The sequence below is a fragment of the Calypte anna genome, chromosome 28, assembly GCF_003957555.1.
Source record: "Calypte anna isolate BGI_N300 chromosome 28, bCalAnn1_v1.p, whole genome shotgun sequence".
Classification (NCBI taxonomy): Eukaryota; Metazoa; Chordata; class Aves; order Apodiformes; family Trochilidae; genus Calypte; species Calypte anna.
The window spans coordinates 223,009-245,200 of NC_044273.1; the positions used below are offsets into that span (position 1 = coordinate 223,009).

The 22,192-nt window shown below is 61.2% G+C and overlaps 4 protein-coding genes across 5 annotated transcripts in view; 2 read left to right on the forward strand and 2 right to left on the reverse strand.

Annotated features, from left to right (window-relative positions):
- The window catches only part of PIP5K1C (phosphatidylinositol-4-phosphate 5-kinase type 1 gamma), a 47,585-nt gene extending 45,317 nt beyond the window's left edge, over positions 1–2,268 (reverse strand). The window contains exon 1 of the mRNA XM_030466153.1: positions 1,894–2,268. Within this exon, the coding sequence (XP_030322013.1) occupies positions 1,894–1,993 (100 nt within the window). The 5' untranslated portion in view covers positions 1,994–2,268. The remainder of the gene's footprint in view (positions 1–1,893) is intronic.
- A 725-nt stretch (positions 2,269–2,993) lies between these two features.
- On the forward strand, positions 2,994–13,759 carry TJP3 (tight junction protein 3). Of its 2 annotated transcripts, none has more exons than XM_030466370.1 (21): positions 2,994–3,280; positions 3,665–3,764; positions 6,324–6,512; positions 6,598–6,722; positions 6,926–7,028; positions 7,200–7,653; positions 7,932–8,035; positions 8,961–9,123; positions 9,213–9,291; positions 9,510–9,574; positions 9,759–9,819; positions 9,963–10,119; positions 10,518–10,626; positions 11,035–11,254; positions 11,584–11,780; positions 11,998–12,093; positions 12,370–12,440; positions 12,565–12,876; positions 12,958–13,194; positions 13,353–13,402; positions 13,497–13,759. In XM_030466370.1, the coding sequence occupies exons 1-21, from the start codon at positions 3,069–3,071 to the stop codon at positions 13,594–13,596; spliced, it is 3,204 nt and encodes a 1,067-aa protein (XP_030322230.1). In that variant the 5' UTR covers positions 2,994–3,068; the 3' UTR covers positions 13,597–13,759. The 2 variants fall into 2 exon arrangements, with proteins under 2 accessions (XP_030322230.1, XP_030322231.1); XM_030466371.1 differs by having other exon boundaries at positions 12,994–13,194.
- A 219-nt stretch (positions 13,760–13,978) lies between these two features.
- APBA3 (amyloid beta precursor protein binding family A member 3) lies at positions 13,979–20,750 on the reverse strand. The gene is made up of 10 exons (XM_030466372.1): positions 19,617–20,750; positions 19,158–19,194; positions 18,565–18,710; positions 18,324–18,410; positions 17,598–17,756; positions 17,090–17,269; positions 16,669–16,881; positions 15,971–16,090; positions 15,037–15,177; positions 13,979–14,929 (listed from the first exon to the last, which is right to left on the reverse strand). Exons 1-10 carry the CDS (start codon positions 20,679–20,681, stop codon positions 14,858–14,860), a joined length of 2,220 nt encoding a protein of 739 aa, XP_030322232.1. The 5' UTR covers positions 20,682–20,750; the 3' UTR covers positions 13,979–14,857.
- Positions 20,751–20,866: 116 nt separating this feature from the next.
- MRPL54 (mitochondrial ribosomal protein L54) lies at positions 20,867–21,995 on the forward strand. The gene is made up of 3 exons (XM_030466373.1): positions 20,867–20,977; positions 21,291–21,447; positions 21,737–21,995. The coding sequence occupies exons 1-3, from the start codon at positions 20,902–20,904 to the stop codon at positions 21,867–21,869; spliced, it is 366 nt and encodes a 121-aa protein (XP_030322233.1). The 5' UTR covers positions 20,867–20,901; the 3' UTR covers positions 21,870–21,995.
- Positions 21,996–22,192: the final 197 nt, after the last annotated feature.

Sequence of the window (22,192 nt, forward strand, 5' to 3'; positions counted from 1 at the left end):
ACAACAAAACAGAGCACAACCCCCCCTGCTTCCGGGCACATCACTCTGGCATGCAGCATTCCCATCTGCTGCAACGAGGACCACAGAGCATGTTGACTTGCTCCAGCAGAGGACAGTCCTGACCCCAGCACACCCTGCCTGCAGCTGGAGCTTTGCCTCCCCACACAACCCACCAGGAGCCACCTCCAGGGTCCCCACGTTTGTTCTCTTCCAGAAAATCCTGGTTAGCCACCCTGCACATCGTCCTCAGCCCTCACAGGAGCTTCAGGTGCAAGTGCAGCTGAGGCTGAATGACATAATTTGGACTCTACCCAAGTGAGGAGTAAGCAACTTGACTCGAAAAATCAAAGCACCGGTGAGATTACTGTCTCTGTTTCATTATTTTTACTATCAGCATAAGGTCAAACACCCTCCAGGTTTGCAAATTCAGATTAACTTGCAAAGGAAAGAAAAACACACAGTCCCTGCTTAAACACCCTCCAAAGCAACAGTCTTCACGGAGACCTGATCTTGCCCTGAGCAGCATCCCTCGACCTCCCAAAAAACAGAGAAATCAGAAGGATAAACAATATTTAATTAATAAGCAAGAGACTCTGCCTTTTGCTCCCTCTGAATCACAAGATGGGAGTCCACCAGGCACACCACAATCTTCTGGGAGCACCTCCCTAAAAAAGAGGTGCGAGCAGTGGGTGGGAAGAGCCAGGAGCACCCAGGGAAAGGCTGCAGGCAGCCAGCCCCTCCATTTTCCCTGCAGCACCAAGGAACTGAAGCAGGAGCACTGGGGACAGATTGCCACTTGTTCAGTCTCAGCACCTTACCAAAAATGACATAATACAGCCATCCCCTTCAACGTAGCAGATGACATCTCAGAAATAATAGTGGCTCCTGCTGCAATTTGCTGTTTTTTGGATCCCCATTTACAGCTGGAGGACAAGGAGACTGCTGTCATCACACAACCAAAGCCTCAGAGCAGGCTCTGAATCAACTTCAGGCTCAGGCATCTGCCTTCAGGCTCAGGAGCTTCGCATCGGCCCCACAGAGAGCCCAGAGTGGGGCTGTGGAGCCCCCACAAAACCAAAGGTGGCAGCGGGGAGGCTGTTAACAAACCACCCGTAATTAAGCGGCAGAGGCAGATGCACTCACAGAGCCACCAACATGCATGAGCATCAACCCAGAAACCCAAAACCTGAGCTGCTGGAGGTTCGGTCCTTCTCCCGAGCGGGTACCAGAGCTGCCGGACCCCCCCGAGGGATCCCCGGGATCCGGGCAGGGCCCACCCAGCCCCCCAGGGGAGGCGATGCCCGCGGCCATCCCCGAAGGAGCTGGGGGAGCCCGGCTCGGGCAAGCGGGCAGCTGCCGGGGGGAGCAGTGACCCGGCCCCGAGGCTGCCGCAGCGCCCGCCGCCGTCCCCGGGACCGGTACCGGCTTGGGGAGCGGTACCGTGCGGAGAGAAGCGGCGGGGCTGGGCTACGCACTTTGCTCCAATGGTCCCAGCAGGCACCGGCCCGAAACCCCCCGGGAGGGAAGGGCAGCCCCAGCTCTGCCCCCGCCCGCGGTGCCCCGGGGGTCTCCGGTGGGGCGGAACCATTCTGGGTCTCCGGGGGCAGCGGCAATTAGACGGCACCACGCGGTACCGGGGGGGGGCCTGAACCACTCCGAGCTCTCTCGGGGGACACAAAACACAACGCGGGGGACCCAGCCGGGAGGGACCACTCACCCCCCGCCCCACTGGGGTGCAGCTGGGCCCAACCACTCCGGGCCCCAGGGAGGACAGGACACAGGTTGCGGGGGGTTTGGCTAGGAGAGGCCCCTCGGGGGCACGGCGACACGCCGGGGAACACGCCAGGGAGCCCGGCCCAGGGTGCCGGCAGCCCGGTGCTCGCCGCCCGTTACCTCCTGCCGCGTCCGGTCCCCCCACGCCGGCCTCCGGGGTGATGGCACCGGCACCCGCCACAGCCGAGCTTTCCGCCTCCTCAGGCACCTCCAGCTCCATGGCCGACACGAGGGCCACGGGCAGGGAAGGGAAGGGACGGGACCAGAGTAGCCAGGCCAGGCCCGCACCCGCTGCCGCCGCCGCTGCGCTCCTCCCGGCTTCGACAGCGGCCGCTGAGGAGACTGGGAACAGCGCGGACCATAGAGAGGGAGGTCCCGCGGCTAGACAAGCCCCGGCTCTACGGACGGAAGGGGCCGCGATCAGCGCCGGAAGTAGAGCTGCCCACTTCCGCGGGATTAATCTCTACGACAGAGGCCCGGTTGTCGCGATAGTCGCGATAGTCAACGGGCTGCGGCACCGGAACCGCTCTTGGCTGGGAAGCGCGGGAAGGACAGAGCGGCGAAACGAAATTCCTCCTCCGTCCTCTCTAGCCGGCCAGAGGGACCGTAGAGTCGCGGCTTTCCCTCGGCGGCGGGGGCGGTGCCAGGAGGTTGCCATGGCAACAGGGGCGGGGCCCGGGGCATCCCCGGCCGCCGTGTCCGCGCCGTGCCCACGCGAGTCCGCGCTCCTCCTGGTGCGGGGCGCTGCCTCCCCTCCCTCCCCGTGCGTGAGCCGAACTCCCGGAGCGACAAAGCCGCCAGACCCGGCCCGGCCCGGCCCGCTCAGCGCCACCGCTGCGCCCCTCGGCGAACCCGCACCGTGGCACCCTCTAGTGGCACCGCGCGGCCCGGCGGGCTTGGGGGTGCGGGTCAGCCGCGGGGCACGGGGCAGCCCAGGCCGGCCCTGCCGGTTCTCCCGGCCTGGTCCCTTCGCGCCAGCGTGGCCCGGTCCCTAGGGGACAAACGTGACACGGGCAGGGGCAGCCCCAGCCGGGAAACAGGCTCGGCCTTAGCGCGCAGCCCTCGGCGGAGCCGGGGAAGGTGCCGGCGGCTCTAATGACGCTGCTCGACGGCGTCCCCGTCCCCTCGCTGCCCGCCGTGTCCCGGCGCTGGCCCTGCGAGACTGCGGCCGGGACTGGGGAGCGGCGGTCGCTTGGACGGGAGCGGCTCCGTCCTCCCCCCGGGTCTGGCGGGGACCTTCGGGCAGGAGGAGGGGGCTGCCGGTCTGAGGAGCGGGGGAGGGAAGCGTCGGCTCCATGTCTCCGGCTCTGGGGTGGCGGCTGATGGGCGGGGGGTTCAGGAGGAACTGGTCCCCCCGTGACCCCCAGCCACAGCACCATCCCCTTCCACGGTACCGACCCCGGCTGGAGACAGCGGCCTGGATGGAGAACCGAGAAGTGGAGCTGCTTGCTGTCACTGCAAGAAAGCGACGTCGTGGAAGGAAGAATGACGTGGGGCTGGTCCCTAGGTGGGGGACAGAGGGAAGGGGAGGGCAGCAGACTCACCTTTTTTCCGACACCCTCCCCAGGACCAGACTGGTCACTGTCACCTCTTGGGAGACTGGGTGAAGGGATTTGGTCCCCTGGGGGCCCCCTACCAGGGCTGCTGGGAGGGTTAGGGGTGCGGAACAACGCGGGTTCCCTACCACCTCCTTGGAGAGGTCCCCCCAGGTCCCCGTTGCACCACCACCCCCAGCATCCTGTGAGCCTCTCCCAGCCCAGGGCTGGTTGGGGGGTGAGTTGATGTGGCTGAGCCACTATCAGAGTGGAGGACGGTAGGGATCGTTCCCGTGGCTCCTGCGGTGCGCAGGAAGCTGCCCCAGGACCCCCTTCCTGCTCCTTCTCTCCTGCAGGCTGCACCTGGGCCACAAAGGGTTACGCAAGGCACCCTGTAGTGACACTGCTGCCACCAGCCCGGGAGCTCTGCTCCTTCCTGATCGGATCCGAGGCTCGGTGAGTGCTGAAACCAATTTTCTCAGGATCTATCGGCACCGTTCCCCGGCTGGGGACGGGGAGCCAGCCGTGCTCTCACCTGGGCAGCACGCCATGCTTTTCCCCTTCTGAATGGCTCAAGGAACGAGTGACCCTCCGGGAATCCTACCCCGATGGAAGAGACATATCCCGGGGGGAATCCGGGGATCCCTCTGAGACAGCTCTGCACCCCGCGAGCAGGAGGACGGGCCTACATCCTCTTGATTTACACCCCGACTGGGTCAGACCTTCCAGAGACCCTTTTCCCAAAGTGGGGGGTCCGGATCAGTCTTTAGATATGTGGGTGAGGTTGGGTTAGAGGAGCTTCGGAGGGATCTGGGACCCCACACGGGAAGGACCTGTCAAGGTTTGGGTGGTTTGGCTGCACTGAGTGAGACCGGGGGACCCAGCTGACCCCAGGACGGCTTCGGGGTTCTAGATTGTGGGCCCCCATCAGCAGGAGGGTCGGGAAACAGGATTTGGGTGCTGGGGATAGCTGTGGGCAAGGCTTGGGTGGGCAGACTGTGTTGCTGCCACACCACTCCTCACCCACTGCTGTCCCCAGGGTGGGCACTGCAGGCAGTGTCACCTGGGGCCGGGCACAGACCCCAGTCAGGGACCCTGCAGGGGAACGAGCTGTCCCGGTGCAGCCCAGGCTCCGTTTGGCATTAAAACCCCACGGGAGATGCGGGTCAGGGTGCATGTGCGGGACAGAGTGAGGTGCGGGGGGCAGGGCGGGGTGCGGGGGGCTCCCATTGCTGGCGGTGCCCGGAGCTGGGTGCGAGGGGCTGGGCCGCGGGCAGCTGTGCCCAGATACGGCCTCTCCCGGCGGGGCCATTTCGGGTGCGGGTGGTTTCTGTCGGAAACCGGCTGAGCCGGCTCCTCCGGCTGCCAACCTCGGCCTTTGGCTCGGGGCCGGCACTGCGCCAGGTCCCCGGTTGGGGAGGTGGGAGCTGTTGCCACCTTCCCCACGCTGTGTCCCCAGCCTCAGCCTGTCGCTGCCCACGGGGAGCCACGGGTGGCAGCAGGACACAGGTGCGTGGCTGTTCGGTAGCACCCTGGTGATGGGACAGCAGTGGGAGCTGCTTGGGGACAGCCAGAAGCTGTGGTGGCTGGCAGGAGGGGTGGCTCTCCCACAGCTGTTGGGCCATCACCCCGGGGAGGGGGATGCTCTGGGGTCTTGTGGCTCATGCCGTGTCACTCACGGGTATGCAGGGAACTTGTGAGCGCTCACTAACTGACACTGGTGAAGTGGCTGAGATGGGACCCACCAGCTCAGCTCCCTGACGCAGCAGGAAACCACCCTCCTGATGGAAGCCACCCAGCAGGACCCCCCTAGCTGGGGTCTGCTGTATGTTACTGGTCTTACAAGCACCACAACAGGACCACATGTGCCACCATCCCAGGCTCCTGCTCTGCCCCAGCCATCCCCTGGTCACACGTGTGTTGATCACTGGTGGGTGGGAGCTCGGGCTGGTTTCGGCAGCTGATGACAGAGTGGGAACCTGGACTCTGCCCTCCAGGCTCACTGGGTCACAGCCTGGCTGCTGGGGCTGTTGCTGAGCGCTGGGTGAATGATTTACCCCATACCTCCCTGGGGCTGCCGTGGGCTCTGTCTCATTTTTGAGGATCCATCTGTCTGCTTCCCTGTGGCTCTGACCTGGGGAAAAAGCCTCCATGGAGGCTCAGCTGGAGCTGAGCTGCCAAGCTTGCCCTAGGGCTGGCTGCCCACTGCTGGCACCTTCCCCTTGAGGTCACTGCTTGGCATTGCCCACGGGGCATCAAGTGTCTCTGATGTCCCTGTCCTGCTGAAGGTGCTCCATGGCCAGTTCCCACAGGGACTCTGAAGACTTTGAGCTTTCCATGTGTCCTTTCTTTATCAAGGAGGAGAGAGAGATTAATAAGAGAGCTGTTATTTGGTTTAATTGCCGGGCCAGTGTTAAACCGTGACACCATGGCACCAACATGGCCATCAAGGCTGGCCAAGCTGCACTGGGGAGCCAGCACAGCCCCAGCACCACTGTTCCAGAGCCCTCAGGGAACACCCAGGCCATGCAGGTGCCATGGGACAGGGTGCTCAGGCAGCAGGACTGAGTCTGTGCTGTCCTCCCTGGTCTCTGCACCAGTTGGAGGGGTGAGGACCTGGTGGTGGCTTTGTGGCTGGGCTGTTGGCCCACTGTCCCCATTGCCCTGGAGAATCACTTGATGGTCTCACCAGGGTTTCCTTGCAATGGCACAGGAGGACCTGGACCCTTTGAGGCCCTGATCAAACTGTCTCTTTCCCATCCCAGTCCATGGGAAAGTCATGGTCCCCCATCCCAGGCAGAGATCCTGCATCTCTCTGGCTTCACACGGACATTTGCAGAGCCAGGAGCTGGGGGGGAGAATCCCTGGGTCCATCCCAGGTATTACCTGGGGTGTGACAGAGCTGTGAGTCCCAGTGCCCCTGGTGGGTGCCTGGGTGCCATGGGGCCTCTGTCCCCTGCACCTTCCTTGTCCCTGGTGCCACCAGCTCAGCTTTGCTTTTGCTCTTCTTTGCAGCCTGAAGCGGGACTGAGGAAGGAGCCAGTGGCTGCAAAGAGGAGCAGGAGCCAATCTGTACCCCCAGACACCGGGCAGGGGCAGCCACACCACCCGGCTGCCGCGGTCACCGTCCCTCGCTTGTGTTGGCGGATGGGCACCATGGAGGAGATGGTGATCTGGGAGCAGCACACGGTGACACTGAGCAAGGTGAGCATGGCCTGGGGTGGCTGCAGGAGGGGACAGGGTCTGTTGGGATGGCTCTGCCTGACCCCTCTCTGCCCGTCCCTGATAGGACCCTCAACGGGGCTTTGGCTTTGCTGTCTCTGGAGGCCGGGACCGTCCCAACAGGGTGACTGGGGACACAGCAGTGGTCATTTCGGATGTGGTGGCTGGAGGACCTGCAGTGGGACGGCTCCAGTGAGTGTGCAGGGATGTGAGGGGGTCTCAATGTTACCAGGAATGGGAAGGGCAGCAAATCTCTCCTGCTGGGACAGGGCTAGCAGTGCTGCCACCCTGCCCCAGTAGGGTCCCCTGGGGCAATGGGTGCCCTTGCCACCCCACCAGCTCCCCTGGCTGGGGCTGTGGCTAGGGCAGAGCTACAGCTGCCTTTTCCCTCCCAGGAAGAAGGATCTCATCGTGATGGTGAATGGCATTTCCATGGAGAACGTCTCATCCTCCTTTGCCATCCAGACACTTAAAACCTGCGGCAAGACTGCCAACATTGTGAGTGTGCCCAGTGGCAGGACAGGGGTTGGAGTTGTCATGCCTGTCCCTATCTCAGGGCCCCTGTTCCACATACCCCGAGGTTGTTCCCACTTGGGGCTTGGAAATTGCTGTATTCCTGGCAGATGCAGTTGTGCCCATCATCCTCTCCTTCTCACTTTCCATTTGCAGACACTGAAAAGACCAAAGAAAGTCTACCTCCCCACGAGCAAGAGCAGCCCTGGGACCCCCACCGTGCCCCGGCGCTATGACTCAGATGAAGATGATGGGCCACATGGTGTGAATCCAGCCCTGCACCGCTCACGGGATGACCTGGACCACAACCAGGGCTACGATGGAGACTCATCCAGTGAGAGGAGCTCTGGTCACCACCGAGATGACCGTCGCCAACACAAGCTGGTGTCCCGGAGCTGGAGGCGAAGCCAGGACAGCAGCCACTGGAGGCAGAGCCCTGGCAGTGGCTTGGATCAGAGGGGCTACAGCCGACACCACTCCACCAATGGCTTTGGTCAGGAGTGGGACCCCAATGGGCTGGCCTTGGTGTCAGGCTTCAAGCGGTTGCCACGCCAGGATGTGCCAATGAAGCCCATCACGTCGGTCTTGGTGAAGCAGAAGCAGAATGAAGGTGAGTCCCTTCTGCTCTGTCTTGTCACCTAACCTGTGGCTGTGTGTCCCTCAGGGGAGGTGGTGGTGGCAGGCCTGGTGCTAGGGTCTGGCATGCAGTGAGGGTGCTGGCAGCACCAAACCTGGCAGGCATCAGTCTGAGGTTGCAGGGCTTAGCTCTGGTGCTTTACTAGTGCCCTAAGGGGAGCTGGGGTGGGTTTGTGGAGATGGTGGCAAGGACCTTGAGGTGTTCCTGCATCTGCCTGGTTCCACCACTGCCCTGGGCTCTCTCTGGTGCAGAGTATGGCCTGAAGCTGGGAAGTCAGCTCTTCATCAAACACATCGTGGAGAGTGGGCTGGCGGCCAAGGGAGGCTCCTTGCAGGAGGGAGATCTCATCCTGAAGGTATGGGGGTGCAGAGCACTTACTGAGGATCTCAAGTCCCCCACCTGGGGTGGCTCATCCCTGGCTAGTGTCACCAAAAGGGACAAGCCAAGAGTGCTTTTCCCTTGGCTGGCTGCAAAGGCATTGCCCACACCTTGCCCTGGCTCCCCAGCTGTCACCAGGGACACCACATGGGCTCTGCTCTCAGGGACCAGTTCCCTGCAATGCTGAGGAGCATTGTGGTGTTCATCTGGGGATCTAGCTTGTCCAACTGCCACAGTGGGATTACATCTGCCCCACTGTCCCCACAGCTCACAGTTCCTTGCTGTGTGTGTGTGTACCTGCTGGGGCAGCAGTTGGCCCAAGGAGCTCAGGTGTTCAAGGCATGTGAAATGAAAAAATTATTAAAGTATTTGAGGATGAGAAAATAGAGGGAGGAATATGCTTCGTTTGTACACACTGGCCAGGCAGACCCATAGCTGCCAGAAACTGGGGCCAAAGCGGATCTAAGGGCAAATGGAAGGGATTTCATCCCAAGCAATTTGGTGGGAAAAGCTGCTGCACCTCGGGGAGACCACAGCCCCATGGCTTGCTTGGGGCCTGACTCCTCAGCACCAGCCCAGTGCATGGAAGGACAGTGCTGGGCCAAGGTCAAAGTGAAACTGAGCTCCAGGCAGTGTCTGAGTGGGACTCTGCAGCTCTGACCTCCCCGCAGCCAAAGGTGGCAGTGAACTGTCCTCACTTAGTTGCTTCCTCTGTGCAGAGAGAGGCCCCACGGGGAGGCAGCAGGAACCAAGACACAGCCCAGGATGGGAGCTGGGGCTGGGCTGGAGGGGATGGGAAGGGATGGGGAAGAGCAGTTGGAGCATCCCATGAATGGGGCCTTCCTAGGGGTGGCTTTCCCAGGAGTGAGAGCTCTGAGGCCTCCTGTTCTGCCCCCCCCCAGATTAATGGGATGGCCAGTGAGGACATGTCCCTGGCTGACACCCAGCAGCTCATTGAGCAGACAGAGGGAACCCTGACCCTGCTCATCCTCCGGGACCACCGGCAGTTCCTGATCAACATCGCTGATGCAGAAGACATAGAGAGTGACAGCTCCAGGATGGATGGTGAGGGGATGCGGTGACAGGGCCAGGGGCCAAACACACAACATGGGGACTGGGTAGTCAATAATTTGTCTTCCTTCCTGTTGCTGCAGATATCTCTGACATTGACTCCGAGCTGTCCCATCCACCATCCCCACAACCTCCAGCTTCTGCTGAGATGTGTTCAACACCGTAAGCCCCCTCTGTCCCCAGAGCCCTTCTTTCCCCCTTCAACCCTCCCTGTGTTCTCTGCCTGTCTGGAGGGGCTGTTTCTCCTTCATTCTGGACCTGGTTCACCTTGGAGGTGGGACTGCCATTTAGTTCCTAGCTTGCTCTGCTGTCCCTGCTGCCTGTACCCACCCAGCACCTTCTGCTGTGACCTGCCTAAATCCTTCCCAACTTTGTTCCAGGGAGAGAAGGCGATCGAACGTGGAACCTGGAGTTGATGTGATCAGGGCTGATGCCCGAGGCCCTGGTGAGTGAGCTCAGATTGGACTGGGGGAGCTAAGGGCACTAAGTGAGCTCCAGACTCCCGTGTGTCCCGTGTGTCCCTGCTGTCCAAACACCTGGCAGGACTACGCTAGGGCTCCCCATGCCTCAGCATCCTGGCAGCGGCGCAGCAACCGCTGCCTCCGGGATCAGCCACTCCTTCCCTGCAGACCTGCGGAGAGACCTGCGGAGGGATGGCAGCCCCGCTGCCCGAGCTGTCCACAGGGATGGGTACGTCTGCCAGGGGGGTGGGGAAGGGCTGAGGGAAATGCGGAACTGCTCTGGTGCTGGGTTGGGGTCACTGGGCTGGTGACACCTCCTGCTGTCCCTGGCACATCACTGCCAGGCTGACCACAGCTTCCTCCCTGTGGCAGGTACAGCGCCAACTCCAAGGTCGTGCACTTTGTGAAGGGCAAGAGTGTGGGGCTGCGTCTGGCTGGTGGGAATGATGTGGGCATCTTCGTGTCGAGTGTGCAGGAGGGAAGCCCAGCAGACAGCCAGGGCATCCAGGAAGGGGACCAGATCCTGCAGGTACACAGGGCTGGGAGCAGCTCTCAGTGCTGTTGCACCCAGACTGACCCAGTCCCTCAGACTGGGACCCAGACCCCCTAAGATTTGGAGTTCTCCTGCTGGTCAGTGTTTTGGGCTACTGCCCATGGCCCAAAACACTGTGGACTGGGCTCTGTGGACACTGCCCAAAGGGACAGTCTTATCTCTGGCACCATGCTAACAGCCAAGGGGGCCAGGCACCACCTCAACTGGCCTGCAGGTGCTCCCCAGGGCTAAAAGGGGTTGTGGCAGGCAGTTGGGTGACAGGGAGCAGCTTCCTCTCCCACCCTGCCCTCGGCACTGCAGTCCCTAGGACCACTGCTGGTACCTGTGCCTCTGTCCCACCAGTGGGGCTGTGTCTAAGTGCTTTTTCATGGCAGGTGAATGACACCAGTTTCCAGAATCTGACCCGTGAGGAGGCTGTGGAGTATCTCATGAGCCTGCCACCAGGCAAGGACATCACACTGTGGACCCAGAGCAAACAAGACAGTGAGTGATAACCAGACTCCTCCTCTCTTCATCCTTTGTCTCTTCTGAGCATCAGAGCTGCTGGACCTGCCATGGTCCTTTCTGGCCCACAAGGTGGTCCTTCTCTGCACCTCCCTTCTCCTGCTCGAGGTGGTGGGCAGTGACTAGACCCCAGTCATTTGTGCCTTGGCATCTTGGAGCACAGGGCTTTCTGGCACTGTGGCTCAGCCTGGAGAGGCCAGTGTGTGCTGGGGGGTAAGGTCCTGCTGTTTTCAGCATGGGAAGGTGTCCCCAGTCCCCTATGTAGCAACAAGGGCTACTGCAGAGGCTCCTGGCTAGCCCAGCTCCTTCCCAAATTCCTCCAGCACCTTCCTCTCCAGCATCTTCCTCCTTGGCCACGCTGATGGTCCCTCTCACCCTGGGTTCCAGTTTACAGGAAGATGATCTCATCGAGTGTGGGTGACTCATTCTACATCCGGACACACTTTGACTTTGAGAAGGACACACCATCGGGGCTCAGCTTCATCCGTGGGGATGTGTTCCATGTGCTGGACACCCTGTACCGGGGCAGGCTGGGGAACTGGCTGGCTGTGCGTATGGGCAGAGACCTGCAGGAGCAGGACAAGGGCATCATCCCCAGCCGGAGCAGGTAGGAATGGAGCCAGGAATGGCCCCAAGATGAGCAGAGCCAGGAGATGGCTCCTCAGTGAGATGGGAAACATGGATGATGGGCCGAGTAAGAGGCAGGGCAAGGTCTGGAGCAGTGTTGGGAAGCATGAGCTGGTGAATGCCCTTGTCAGGGGTGATGGGGCAGCTTCTCATTGCCCAAGGTCCTGGAGGGAAGAGGCTACCACAGCCTCCTCTAGCTACACCACTGAGCAGGGACATCAGCTGCTCCTGCCTCACTCCTCAGAGCCTGGAGAGACAAAGTGAGTTTAACTGCAGAGGCTCCAGGTCCTGAGCCCTTTCCCTTCCCAGGGCTGAGCAGATTGCCAGTCTGGAGTCAGAGCTGAAAGCCACGTCTGGTGCCAACCCCTCTGGGGCACGGGCTGAGTTTTGGAAGCTGCGGGGCCTGCGGGGAGCTAAGAAGATTCTGCAGAAGAACCGTGAGGACCTGTCTGCCCTGACAAAGCAGGGCCACTACCCACCCTACGAGAGGGTGGTCCTGAAGGAAGGTGGGCATGAGGGCTGTGTCCCCATCACCCAGACCCACCCAGGGCACATCAGCCCTGCGGCTGCCCTGCTGTGGGTGCTGGTGGGCTCTGCTCTCCTGGGAGGTGCAGGGTGAGTCCCAGGCCCGTGGGCACCTTCAGGCATGGGGCTGGATGCCTGGGTGCTACAAACTCTGCCCCCAGCCCAACCTCCCCGAGTTGCTCCATCTTCTCTTCACAGCCAGCTTCAAGCGGCCGGTGGTGATCCTGGGCCCCGTTGCAGACATTGCCATGCAGAAGCTGAGCACAGAGCTGCCTGAGCTGTTTGAGATAGCCCGTAAGTGCCACACATGCTGGGGGACAGCTGTTAAGCAGCCAGACCCTCAGTGTCCAGCACCTGTGGAGCCCTTTACCTGTGGCTCTGTCCTGATCCTGCCTCATTGCCCCCTCCCTGTGACGCCCCACCACCCTCCTGGACTCATGCACCCTCTCCCCACACACCATGACACCAGCCATACCTAGACACAGTCCCAAGCCCCAGACCCAGCCTGGGGCTGCCAGAAATGCCACACCTCTCCCTCAGCCCCTTCTGCCATGTCTCCATACCCTGCAGCGAGCGTGCCCCGAGATGGAGCATCGTCCAAGGTCATCAAGTTGGACTCCGTACGGCAGATTGCAGAAAAGGTGAGCGACCTCTCCCTTCACCTTGGAGCCAGGTGGGGCAGGGCCTGGGGTGGGAGAGCCCCACTGCCTCTGTCCCTGTCCCCAGCGGGGCTGGTGGCTGATGGATGGCTGTGCCCTGTCCCAGGACAAGCATGCCTTGCTGGACATCACGCCCTCGGCAGTGGAGCGGCTCAACTATGTGCAGTACTACCCCGTGGTGGTGTTCTGTGAGCCTGAGAGCCGGCAGAGCATCAAGGCCATGCGCCAGTGGCTGGCACCCGACTCCAGGAAGAGCTCCCGGCGCCTCTACGCCCAGGCCAGCAAGATGAAGAAGTACTGTAGCCACCTCTTCACTGCCACTGTCAGCCTCAGTGGCATTGGCAACGCTTGGTATGACAGGATCAAGGACATCATCAGGACACAGCAGAGCCAGCCTGTCTGGACGGCAGCAGAGCAGGTACAAGGCATGGGGCCCCTGCTCAGGCTGCTGGGGCTGCAGATGGGAAGGTGACAGGGCCAAGCACCCATCCCCTGACAGCTGGGGTCCCATGTCTCTGTCATCCCCACCTCACAGGCAGATGTGGCACTGGAGGACAGTCTGGATCTGCTCAACCCGCCGAGCATGACGGCCTCAGGGTACCTGACCTGTGACAGTCACGCCAACAGTGACTACGATGACACAGATGGTGAGGTGGAGGATGCCTGTGACCAGCCCGGGCTGCCCCGCTCCTCTGAGCCAGCACAGACATTCCCAAACCACGGCCTGAGTAGGCAGGTGAGTTCCTCTATGAGGGGCTGGTGGGGCAGAGCTGGGGTGGCACAGGGGCTAATTACTGTCCCTTGTGGCACAGCCATGTCTAGCTCTGGTTGTGCCCCATGAGGGCACAAATCCTACCCCTTCCCCAAACCCCCCATCTCTCTGGCCTTTGGCAGGTGATGGAGCAGCAGCAGGGTTGGCACTACGACAGCTTCGACAGCATCAGGTACCCTGCACTTCAGGGCCAGCTGAGGTGACAGCAGCCAGCCCTGGGAAGGGCCTGCAGAGCCTGGCTGACCCTGTGGCTTCTCATCCCACAGGGAATACGAGCATGATGCTGTGAGGAAGAGGTTCCTACAGGCCAGGGATGACTCAGACCAGGATGATGGCTACCAGTGGGGCCCAGCTACAGATGTGTAGCAGCACCACTGCTGTAGCAGCCCCACCCCACTGGATCCATGTCAGTCCAGATAGTGCTATGCAGCACCCCATGACCAGGCTGGGCTGGCCCTAATCCTGTGTACCCCTCACCACCACCAAGTGCCTCCTCTCCATTTTTCACCAGGAATAAAAGGGATGTTTTTACCAGGACAGGCTGTTCCCATATATGCTGGGTGGCAGTGCACAAGGGTGGCCTTGATGAGACCTCAGCACCTCCATGGCCAGATGCCCCAAGAGGCATCTGTGTAGGAATCAGGCTTGGGTTAGGCCACTGCTGGCACTACAGTGGGTTCAAGGTGCAGTCCCCTGCTGCAGCCCAATCAGGGCTCCTGAAACATAGCCTCCCATGCTCCCCAAGGCTTTTATTTTTACATCAACCAAGCACACAGGCAAAGTCAGGTCAGCATTGCCTCAGCTATAGGGATGCAGAGACTCACTCACGAAGACAGAGCACCAGGGACAGAACCTTAGGGTTCATGACCCCAAGCTCCCCAGTGCTGTGTTCCCTTTTGCCACGTTGAGGGACATCCCCAAGGGCTGTGACCCAGTGCCTGGGGAGGCTGGGGCCAGGCTGTGCGTGTAGAGTGGGTAAAGGCAGCACCAGGGAAAAGCACAGAGGTAGTTTCCCAGCATGGTGCAACAGCTCTAAAGTTCACTTGCACCCCTAACAGGTCTTTGGCAAAGCCAGGGAGGAGCAGCAAGTGCTGCTGCCCTTGAGACCAAGTCTGGGAGCTGCTGGGTCTCCCTCAGGGGTGCCACTGTGCACCCCACATTGGTGTGCAGGGTCCAAGCTGCTCTGGGGCTGTGTGAGGGCAAGCCCTGGAGCTGGTGCCCTGGAGCCAGGAAAGGCACCATTGGTGAGTATAAAAGCACTGTCGGTGGTTACTGGATGGGGTGACCTTTCACATGGGTCCCTTCTCTTCCTGCCAGCAGCAGGCCAAGGTGAGGGACCCTGTGAAGCAGTGGAACAGGCACTGTGAGGCAGGGAGGGGTGGATAGAGGGAGAGGCGGTACCCACACACTGGCACCATAAGCCCTGACAACTGCTCCAGCTGGCTATCAGGCCCCCAGTTTCCCACTGTGCCCTGAGTGCAACAGAAGATGTGCAGGATTAGGCCCTGCTGGGGGCCAGAGGAGTCCAATGAGGGCACTGGGAGGCACTGCCAGGGCAAAGCCTGTCCTGGTCTTGCTCCTACCTGGCCCCAGGCACATGCAGCCACAGCTGGGCATAGCTGGTGGCTCAGAGGAAGAGGGGCTGCTCCTGCCCGGTCAGCAAGCGGAAGGTGGAGGCGGGCATGGTCTTGATGTGGACCTAGGGCAGAGATGCAGAGATCAGCTGGGAGCTGGAGGGAGCTGAGCCCAGCCTGCTCCACACGCAGCGTGGGGTACCTGGGGTCACCCAGCCCGGGCCTGTCTCACCTCACTGACTGCCTGTGTCAGGATCTGGATGATCTTCTCATGAGGTGTTGCCACCACACTCTGCCCGTTGATCTCGATGATGCGGTGTCCCACGCGGATGCCACCTCTCTCTGCGATGCCCCCACGCATCAGGCTGCAGATCTGGGGGAGCAGGGAGTGCTGGTAAGATCAGAGCTATGCCCACAGCTCAGGGCCAGAAGCAAATCACCCTCTCAAGCCCTCCCCTCTATGCAGGCTCCCAGCAAGAGCTCTGGAACTGTCTCCTCCAGCCCATGGACATGCAGGGAGGGCAGGGATGTCCCTTGCATTGCTGCCACCAGAGCCATGTGCTGAGCTGTGGGGCAAGGGCAGCCTGCAGGGTTTTGTTCTCTTGGATGATGGAGAGAGAACTCAGCTCTCCCAGTCCTCCTCTGGTGCTTCCATCCAGCCTGGGCTGCAGAACTGGAGCTTCTCCCAGGGGCAGCAGCTCCTGTGTACCTGGGGGGGGGGGGTAACTGTGTCTCCAATACTTTTGGGAGCACTGGTGGGTGCAGGATGCAGCTATGCCATCCCCTCCATGGCCCACCCACCCCATCAACTCCTGGAAATACTCCTCTCTGCCTTTCCAGTGCAGCCACTGCAGAGCCTAGAATGAGGAGTAGCTGGGGACAGCAACACATCACTAAGGTCACACATAGAAAACCAAGAGGAAATCACCACCCTGAAAGCAACTAAGGATCATCAGGATGATGGATCCAATTGCCAGAGCTGCAGAAAGGCTGCAAAGGGCCTTTTGCTGTGGCACAGCAGAGCCCTGTGAAACCTCAACCCTGGCAAGCCCAAGAAGCCCTAGAGCTGTACAGACACAGCCGAAATGTGTGTGTCTGCCAGAGGGGTGGCTCAAGCCCTTGACTGATCCCAGCCCAGCTCTGCTCCTGTCCCCATGGGCACTCACCACGCCGTTCTCAACACAGAAGCCCAGCTGGTACTTGGAGTCAGGGCGCCGGATGACAGCTGTGGTGACAGGGGGACAGTGCACAATGTTCAGCGTCACCTCTGTCTGGTGCTTCAGCTCCTGGAAGATGGGATGAGGCTTTGACAGACTTTGGAGAGCTATTTGCCATGGCTGAGAGGGGTGACACAGCCATGTCGTTCATGGGAGGGCTGAGGATTAGGCAACCTGTTTTCAGTGGGAAAACTGAGGCACACACAGGAATACTGCCATGCTCAAATTCAGAGAGAAGAACTTATAAATCCAGTCCAAGATGTCCCACTCCACCCCTGAGGCCACACTGTCCTTGTTTTCAGCTCCTTCCTGCCTGGGAGGTAGAAGATGCAAGAGGTTCCCCCCAGGGCAGGTGCCTGCCCATATCCCATTGCAGCAAGTTTAGTCCCCAGCTTTGTCACAACCCTTCCTCTCATGCACTCGGAGCAGGGACTGCTGCAGCCCACAGGACAGTGTGGCCTTCCACATTCCTGCCCTCTCTTCCCCTACAATCTCCTCCAACCACCCATCCACCCCCCAGTTAGGAGCATCGGGGGGCACCCTGGTGTGACAGAGACTCCCAGCCTCACTTGGGAAGATCCCTGTCTCTGCTAGCAATGGCCCTCCTGCCAGGGCAGAGGCAGGAGCCTGTCACAGCCCTGGCTCACCCGGATGATGCTCTGGCAGGTGGGCAGGGGCAGCCCCACCAGGCTCGTCCCGTTGACAGACATGAGGCGGTCACCGATGCTCAGCTCGCCTGACCTCTCAGCAGGACCCCCGTGCATCAGGTTGGCAATGACCACGGTGGGCAGGATGGAACCCCAGCCCGATTCCACAATGGCAATGCCCAGGATCTCCCCCTTCTGCTTCCGGATGCAGACCTGGGGTGGGGCACAGATAGGTTACAGTCACCAGAGTCATGAGGCATGTGTCCCAGCCCCAGCACAGAGGTCTTGAGCTTGCAGCCAGCCGGGATGGGGCCCACTTTCATAGGAAGCACCTCAGCTGCTCAGGGAGCCATGGAGAGGACAACACAGAGGTGCCAGTGGGTACCTCACACTGCCCTCACCCCTCCAAGTCAGCCCTTACATCCTTGCAGTTCTCCTGCCGGGAGAAGTGGCTCAGCTCTGCGTTGTACTGCTCCTGGTCCTCCAGGGCATGGCTGTACTGGCAAGGGCTCAGCTCACTGGGGTCGATGCTGTTGGCCTCCAGGAAGCGCTGGTAAGCCACACCAAATGCCTGCCCGATAGCCCGAGCAATGATCTGAGCCTGGGGAAAGAGAGGGGCTGGTTGTGCCCATGGCTCAGGGCCAACAGACCCACAGCCAAATGGGAGCCAAAAGCTGCCCAGCACAGGCACCATGCTCCTGGCTCCTTCCCTGCCCCAATGGGCCCCTTGACAGTGCCAATCCTTGCTGCTTTTCTCACTGGGCACCTCCCTGGCACTGAGGGGCTCCAGCTGGGATCCTTTCCCCTCTATGTGCTCCTCAGGAGGGCCCCCCAGCATGGGCAGCGCACTAGGTCACTATAGTGGGATGGGACCCAGGACCCCAGGCCTCACACCCTGCACTCTTAAGGGAAGCACAGTGTTGCCTCACATCAGCTGAGTGGAAGACGTGGCAGATCATCTTGTAGAGCCGCTTTTCCTCCACCACCTCCGACCGCCGCGGCAGTTTGCGGCGTGCCATGAGCACCACCAGAGAGCCAATGTCAGCAATGTAGGAGATGGTCTGGAGGGAGTGATCCATCATGGCCTCCTGCCAAGGGGAACACGAACAGAGATTTTCAGTCCTCCCCAGCCCGATGGATCCTGTGGGTAGCCCACAAGGCAGTCAGGAACCACCACAAGCCAGATGGGTTCAAACACCATCAAACACCATGCAGCCCAAGTGCCTGGCACATGCTGGGCAGGAACCATGTCTATGCTAAAAGCTGTACAAATAGCTCCTTTGATCAAGGACCCATCTATGTCTCTGGGTGCTGCTGGGGTACAAGACAAGTTACTCTGTCTTACTACAAAAGCTGAAACTAATCCTGAGGCAAAGAGATGCAGAAATGTCAAGCCTATGTTCCCTGGAGCTTCATTTGAGAACTAAGCAGCTCCTGCCAGGTGCATTTTGCATGAGAAGTCTAATGGAGCCACATACAGAGCTGAGGGACATGCCTGCGTGGGAAGGTCAGAGAGTGACTTATCTCCTCTCAGACACACTTCCTCACCCATAGGCACAACCCAACTGGTGTGGTTGCAAAGTAGAGATCCCAAGGGCACACAGGGTGGTTTCATCATGCCCAAAGCCATGCAGGTGGTCCTGTTTCCCACTCACCTGCGTGTCAGCCGTGAGCACCTTTATCCTTTGTGTAGAGACAAACAGATCCACCTCTGTCATGGGCTGGGACTCTCCGTCTGGTGCCTGTGAAATGAGATGCCCAGGAGATGTCAGTGCTGCCGCCAAGACTCCTCTGGGTCCCTGCCCCACAGCCAGAACGTCCCCTTGGGCAGGTCCTGAGCCCCCCACCCAAGAGGGGCCAGACCAGGAGCAATCATGCCCCCCTGCTCTCCTGCACCTTGATCCTGTCCACCGCCTCCTGGGCCTGAGCCATGCGAACGCTGGTTGGGGGGTTCCTCTCTGACACCAGCTGTGTGGAGCCCAGGTACTTGGCCCCAAATATCACACCATCCAGCAGATCCTCTGGGTCACAAGGGCCTGGAACTGAGGCATCAGGAGGGGCTAAGCAGGGGCTGGCCCCCCACCTCTGAAAACAGGGGGGACCAACTCCTGTCGCCCATTAGCTGCTTTCCTACACATGACAAAGCAGCTCAATGGCTGGGAGATGGGCTCCTGGCATCCCCAGGGGATCAACTCTGCCCCCAGAGCTGCTTCTCCCTTCTGTTGGGCACACCCTGGCATCCCTCTTTCTCTTCCCAAGCCTCAGTATTCCCTCTCCCCACCCCCCCACCCATTAGCTCAGTGAAAAGCAAGCAGGGACTGAACAAGCCACTTGGAATCTGCAGCCATGTTCCCACCCTGTGTGGGTGCAGAGCTGGACACTCCCTCCACAGCTGGGACCCCTGGCCATCCTGCACTGGGGGTCAGAGCAGGAGGGCATGGGTCAGGACTCCTGGATGCTTTTGCTGCTCGAGTTTAGAAACTACTCACCTTCTTTGAAGGTCACGGAGGGTGGGGGCTCCCTGTTCTGCAAAGAAACCAGAGAGCAGGTCAGGCTATGGTTGGGATGCCAGGGATTCAGCCTGCCTGCCCTGCCTGCCTTCAGCACCAGGACAAGGGGGCACAGTCTCCTGGGGATGAGTGGCACTGCATAATGGGGCTGGGGAGGCACAGTGTCCTGAGGCTGGGGGGCTGTGAAGACCCACCAGCCTCTTCCCCAGGCATGCATAGATCAGCCAGCCATGCAAGTATCACCCATGTTCGGGTCAGCAGCAGCCAAAGCCAGAACAGAGAGCTTTGTCTGGGCACCCCAGCAGCACAAGGCCCTGTACAACCCAAGGGAAGGATGTCTCCCCTCTGCCCCCACCCAAAACCCCACGAGGGAGAAGAGCCAAGGGACACGTCCTGGCTCTCTGCTGCAGCACCACAGCCCATGCAGGATGCACTCACGGTCATGCTGCCTTGCGGTGGCTGCTCTGCCTCCGGGGAACTATCTCGATTGCCCTCGCAGGCAGAGTCGGCTTTGCAGAGCCCCTCTCCATAATACCACCCGCTGGAAGGCCCTTCCCCTGCGCCCTCCGGCCTCTCCAGCCTTTCAGGCTTCTCCACAGCGACCGCTTTCTCTTCATCCTGCAGCACCTCCAAGGTGGTCCCGGCCAGGACATCAGAGCGGGCCAAGTGCGTCTGGGCACTGGCCTCGGGCAATCCTCCCTCGTAGCACAGGAGGCTCAGCAAGTCCTCACGGTCAGCCTCGGCAAAGAGCAGCCCGTGGCAGGGCCGGGAGCAGGATGAGCGCTGGGAGCAGCAGGGCCGTGTCTGCAGGCCCCGGCCCATGGCCACGTGTAGCGGGCAGGGCTGGCACTTGCCCCGGCACTCGCCGTGGCTCAACCGGGCTCGCCTGCCCGTGCCGGCGCTGGGGGAGGGCAGCGGGTCCCGCTCCGAGGGGGGCGAGTGGTCGCAGAGGTTGGGGTCGAGGGTCTCCAGCTGGGCCAGCAGGCCCTGGATCTCTGAGGGTTCGTCCTCTGCATCCTCAGCCCTGCCCAGGCAGACGCCGACCCCGGCGGCCTCATCCAGCTCCATGCCTGTCGGGTCGCCTCTGCTGGGGGCTCGGGGGGGTCCCTCGTCCCGAGGGGTGCTCTCGGTCACGGGTTTCCAGCCGCCGGAGCCCTGCGGCCCCGCGGTCACCGCCTCCTCTTCCATCTCTCTTCCCGAGTCCTGGCAAAGCTCCGTTCGTCCGTCCCCAGCTCCATCGAGGTCCGAAATTGGCCCCGAGCTGGGTCCCAGGCTCCTCCGCTGCCCCTCAGGGACGGGCAGGTCCTGCCCGGGGCTACAGCCAGGGAGCAGGGTGAGGAGGGGGCGGCCGTCCCGCTGCCCACCGCCCGCACGGAGCTCAGGGCCGCCCGGCTGCACCGTGAGCCCTTCCTCTGTCTCCATGGCCGGCGGCTCCGGGGCCTCATCGCTGCAGGGATCCGGGGCGGAGGGCGCAGCCGCCTGGAAATCCATGCTGCTGTCCATGGCGGGGGCCGGGGGGCTACGGAGGCGGCCCCGGGGGAGCGCAGCGAGGCTGCCGGCGCCGTCTCTCCCCGCTGCTGGCCGGGCCGGACAGGACCGGGCCGTGCGGGCTTGGTCGCGGCCGCCGGCCCGGGGACGATACGGAACGGACCCGGTGCCGCTTCCGGGCGGTGCCACCGCCCATGCGCGGTCCGAGCCCTTCCCGGCTCGCCGGCGGTTCAGCATGGCCGCTCGGGTGCTTCTGCGGGCGCTGGGAGCGGCCATGCCAGTCCCGTCCCGCGGCTATGCCAAGAAGCCGGGTGAGCCTCGGCCCCGACCCCCGCCGGTGCCCCGAGGCCGGTCCCGCGGCTCTCACCCGCGCCCTCGTCCCTGTCCCACTGTCCCCGGCCTTGTCCCCGTGCTCTCCTTGGTGACAGCTTTGTCCCTTTCTCCCGGGACCTCGCCCCCTGGGCTGCCCTCTGCCCCTCGTCCTCTTCCCCATCCCCAGGGCTGCCTCACTGCGCCGTGGCCGCGTTCCTGTCCCCTGTCCGGACTGAACCCCTGTCCCGTCCCCTGCCTGCCACTGTCTCCCCTTGTCACATCCCCCGTCTTTACCGTATGCTGTTTCCTCAGCCATGAAGTCCAAGGGCAAGAGCGTGTCGAAGGAGGAGCTGAAGGGGCCAGAGGTGTGCACAGACCCTGTCATGCTTGCCACCCATGCCATGGGGGTCAACTACTTCAAGGATGGCCCAGAGGTGGTCCTGAAGGAGGACTCAGAGTACCCGGACTGGTAGGTGGTGCCCAGCTCTCCTTGGTATGGACAGAAGGTGGGGACAGAAGATACTGTTCTGGAGAACAGTCTGCTGTAGGAGAGAACGGGAACTGTTCTGTGAGGAGGAAAAATGCCACTCTGCAGCCCAGAGACCTTCCCTGAGGGCCAGGGGAGGAGGACAGGCTGCACCGTGAATGTGGCAGTTGAGGGATCTGCACATTTTGATCACACAATTCCATTTCTCTGTCCTGTGCTTGTCCCTTTGTTCTCCCTGTTGCAGCCTCACATCCTTTGCCTTTGTCCCCAGGCTCTTTAACATACGCCTTGGGCCCCCTAAGAAGCTGGAGGAACTGGACCCTGACTCCATCGAGTACTGGAGACGCCTGCGGAAGTACAACACCTGGCACCGCAACAGGCTGAAGAAGGGCAGGAAGATGTAGGTGCTGCAGAACTTGGGGTGTTGGGGCCACCCTGAGTGCCAGTGTGGGTGACACTGGGACAAGCTCTGGGCTTCCAGTCTCTTCTTCTTGCTATAAACAAGTAATAAATCTCTGGTGAGGCTGATAGCTGTTATGGAGGCTGTGGCAAGTCCAGGCCCTTGGCAGGCTTGATGTGGGTCTCCCCTCCTGTTGGGGGCTGGTGAGACACTGAAGCAGCACAGGCCACAAATTCTTGATGTATATGGTAAAAGAGAAGCTCAGATTTTTCCTCGTGGAGGGAGCCTGCACCACAAATGGTTTCTACTCTCTGCTCTACACTGCAA

Coding starts and splice junctions, on each gene's coding strand:
- TJP3 (XM_030466370.1), top strand. CDS start 3,069: ATGTCTCCGGCTCTGGGGTGGCGGCTGATGGGCGGGGGGTTCAGGAGG. Junction 6,723..6,925: donor CCTGCAGTGGGACGGCTCCA/GTGAGTGTGCAG, acceptor TTTCCCTCCCAG/GAAGAAGGATCTCATCGTGA. Junction 9,124..9,212: donor TGACAGCTCCAGGATGGATG/GTGAGGGGATGC, acceptor CTGTTGCTGCAG/ATATCTCTGACATTGACTCC.
- APBA3 (XM_030466372.1), bottom strand. CDS start 20,681: ATGGACAGCAGCATGGATTTCCAGGCGGCTGCGCCCTCCGCCCCGGAT. Junction 18,711..19,157: donor CTCCGTGACCTTCAAAGAAG/GTGAGTAGTTTC, acceptor CTGATGCCTCAG/TTCCAGGCCCTTGTGACCCA. Junction 14,930..15,036: donor TGACACAGGCAGTCAGTGAG/GTGAGACAGGCC, acceptor TCTCTGCCCTAG/GTCCACATCAAGACCATGCC.
- MRPL54 (XM_030466373.1), top strand. CDS start 20,902: ATGGCCGCTCGGGTGCTTCTGCGGGCGCTGGGAGCGGCCATGCCAGTC. Junction 20,978..21,290: donor CGGCTATGCCAAGAAGCCGG/GTGAGCCTCGGC, acceptor CTGTTTCCTCAG/CCATGAAGTCCAAGGGCAAG. Junction 21,448..21,736: donor GACTCAGAGTACCCGGACTG/GTAGGTGGTGCC, acceptor CTTTGTCCCCAG/GCTCTTTAACATACGCCTTG.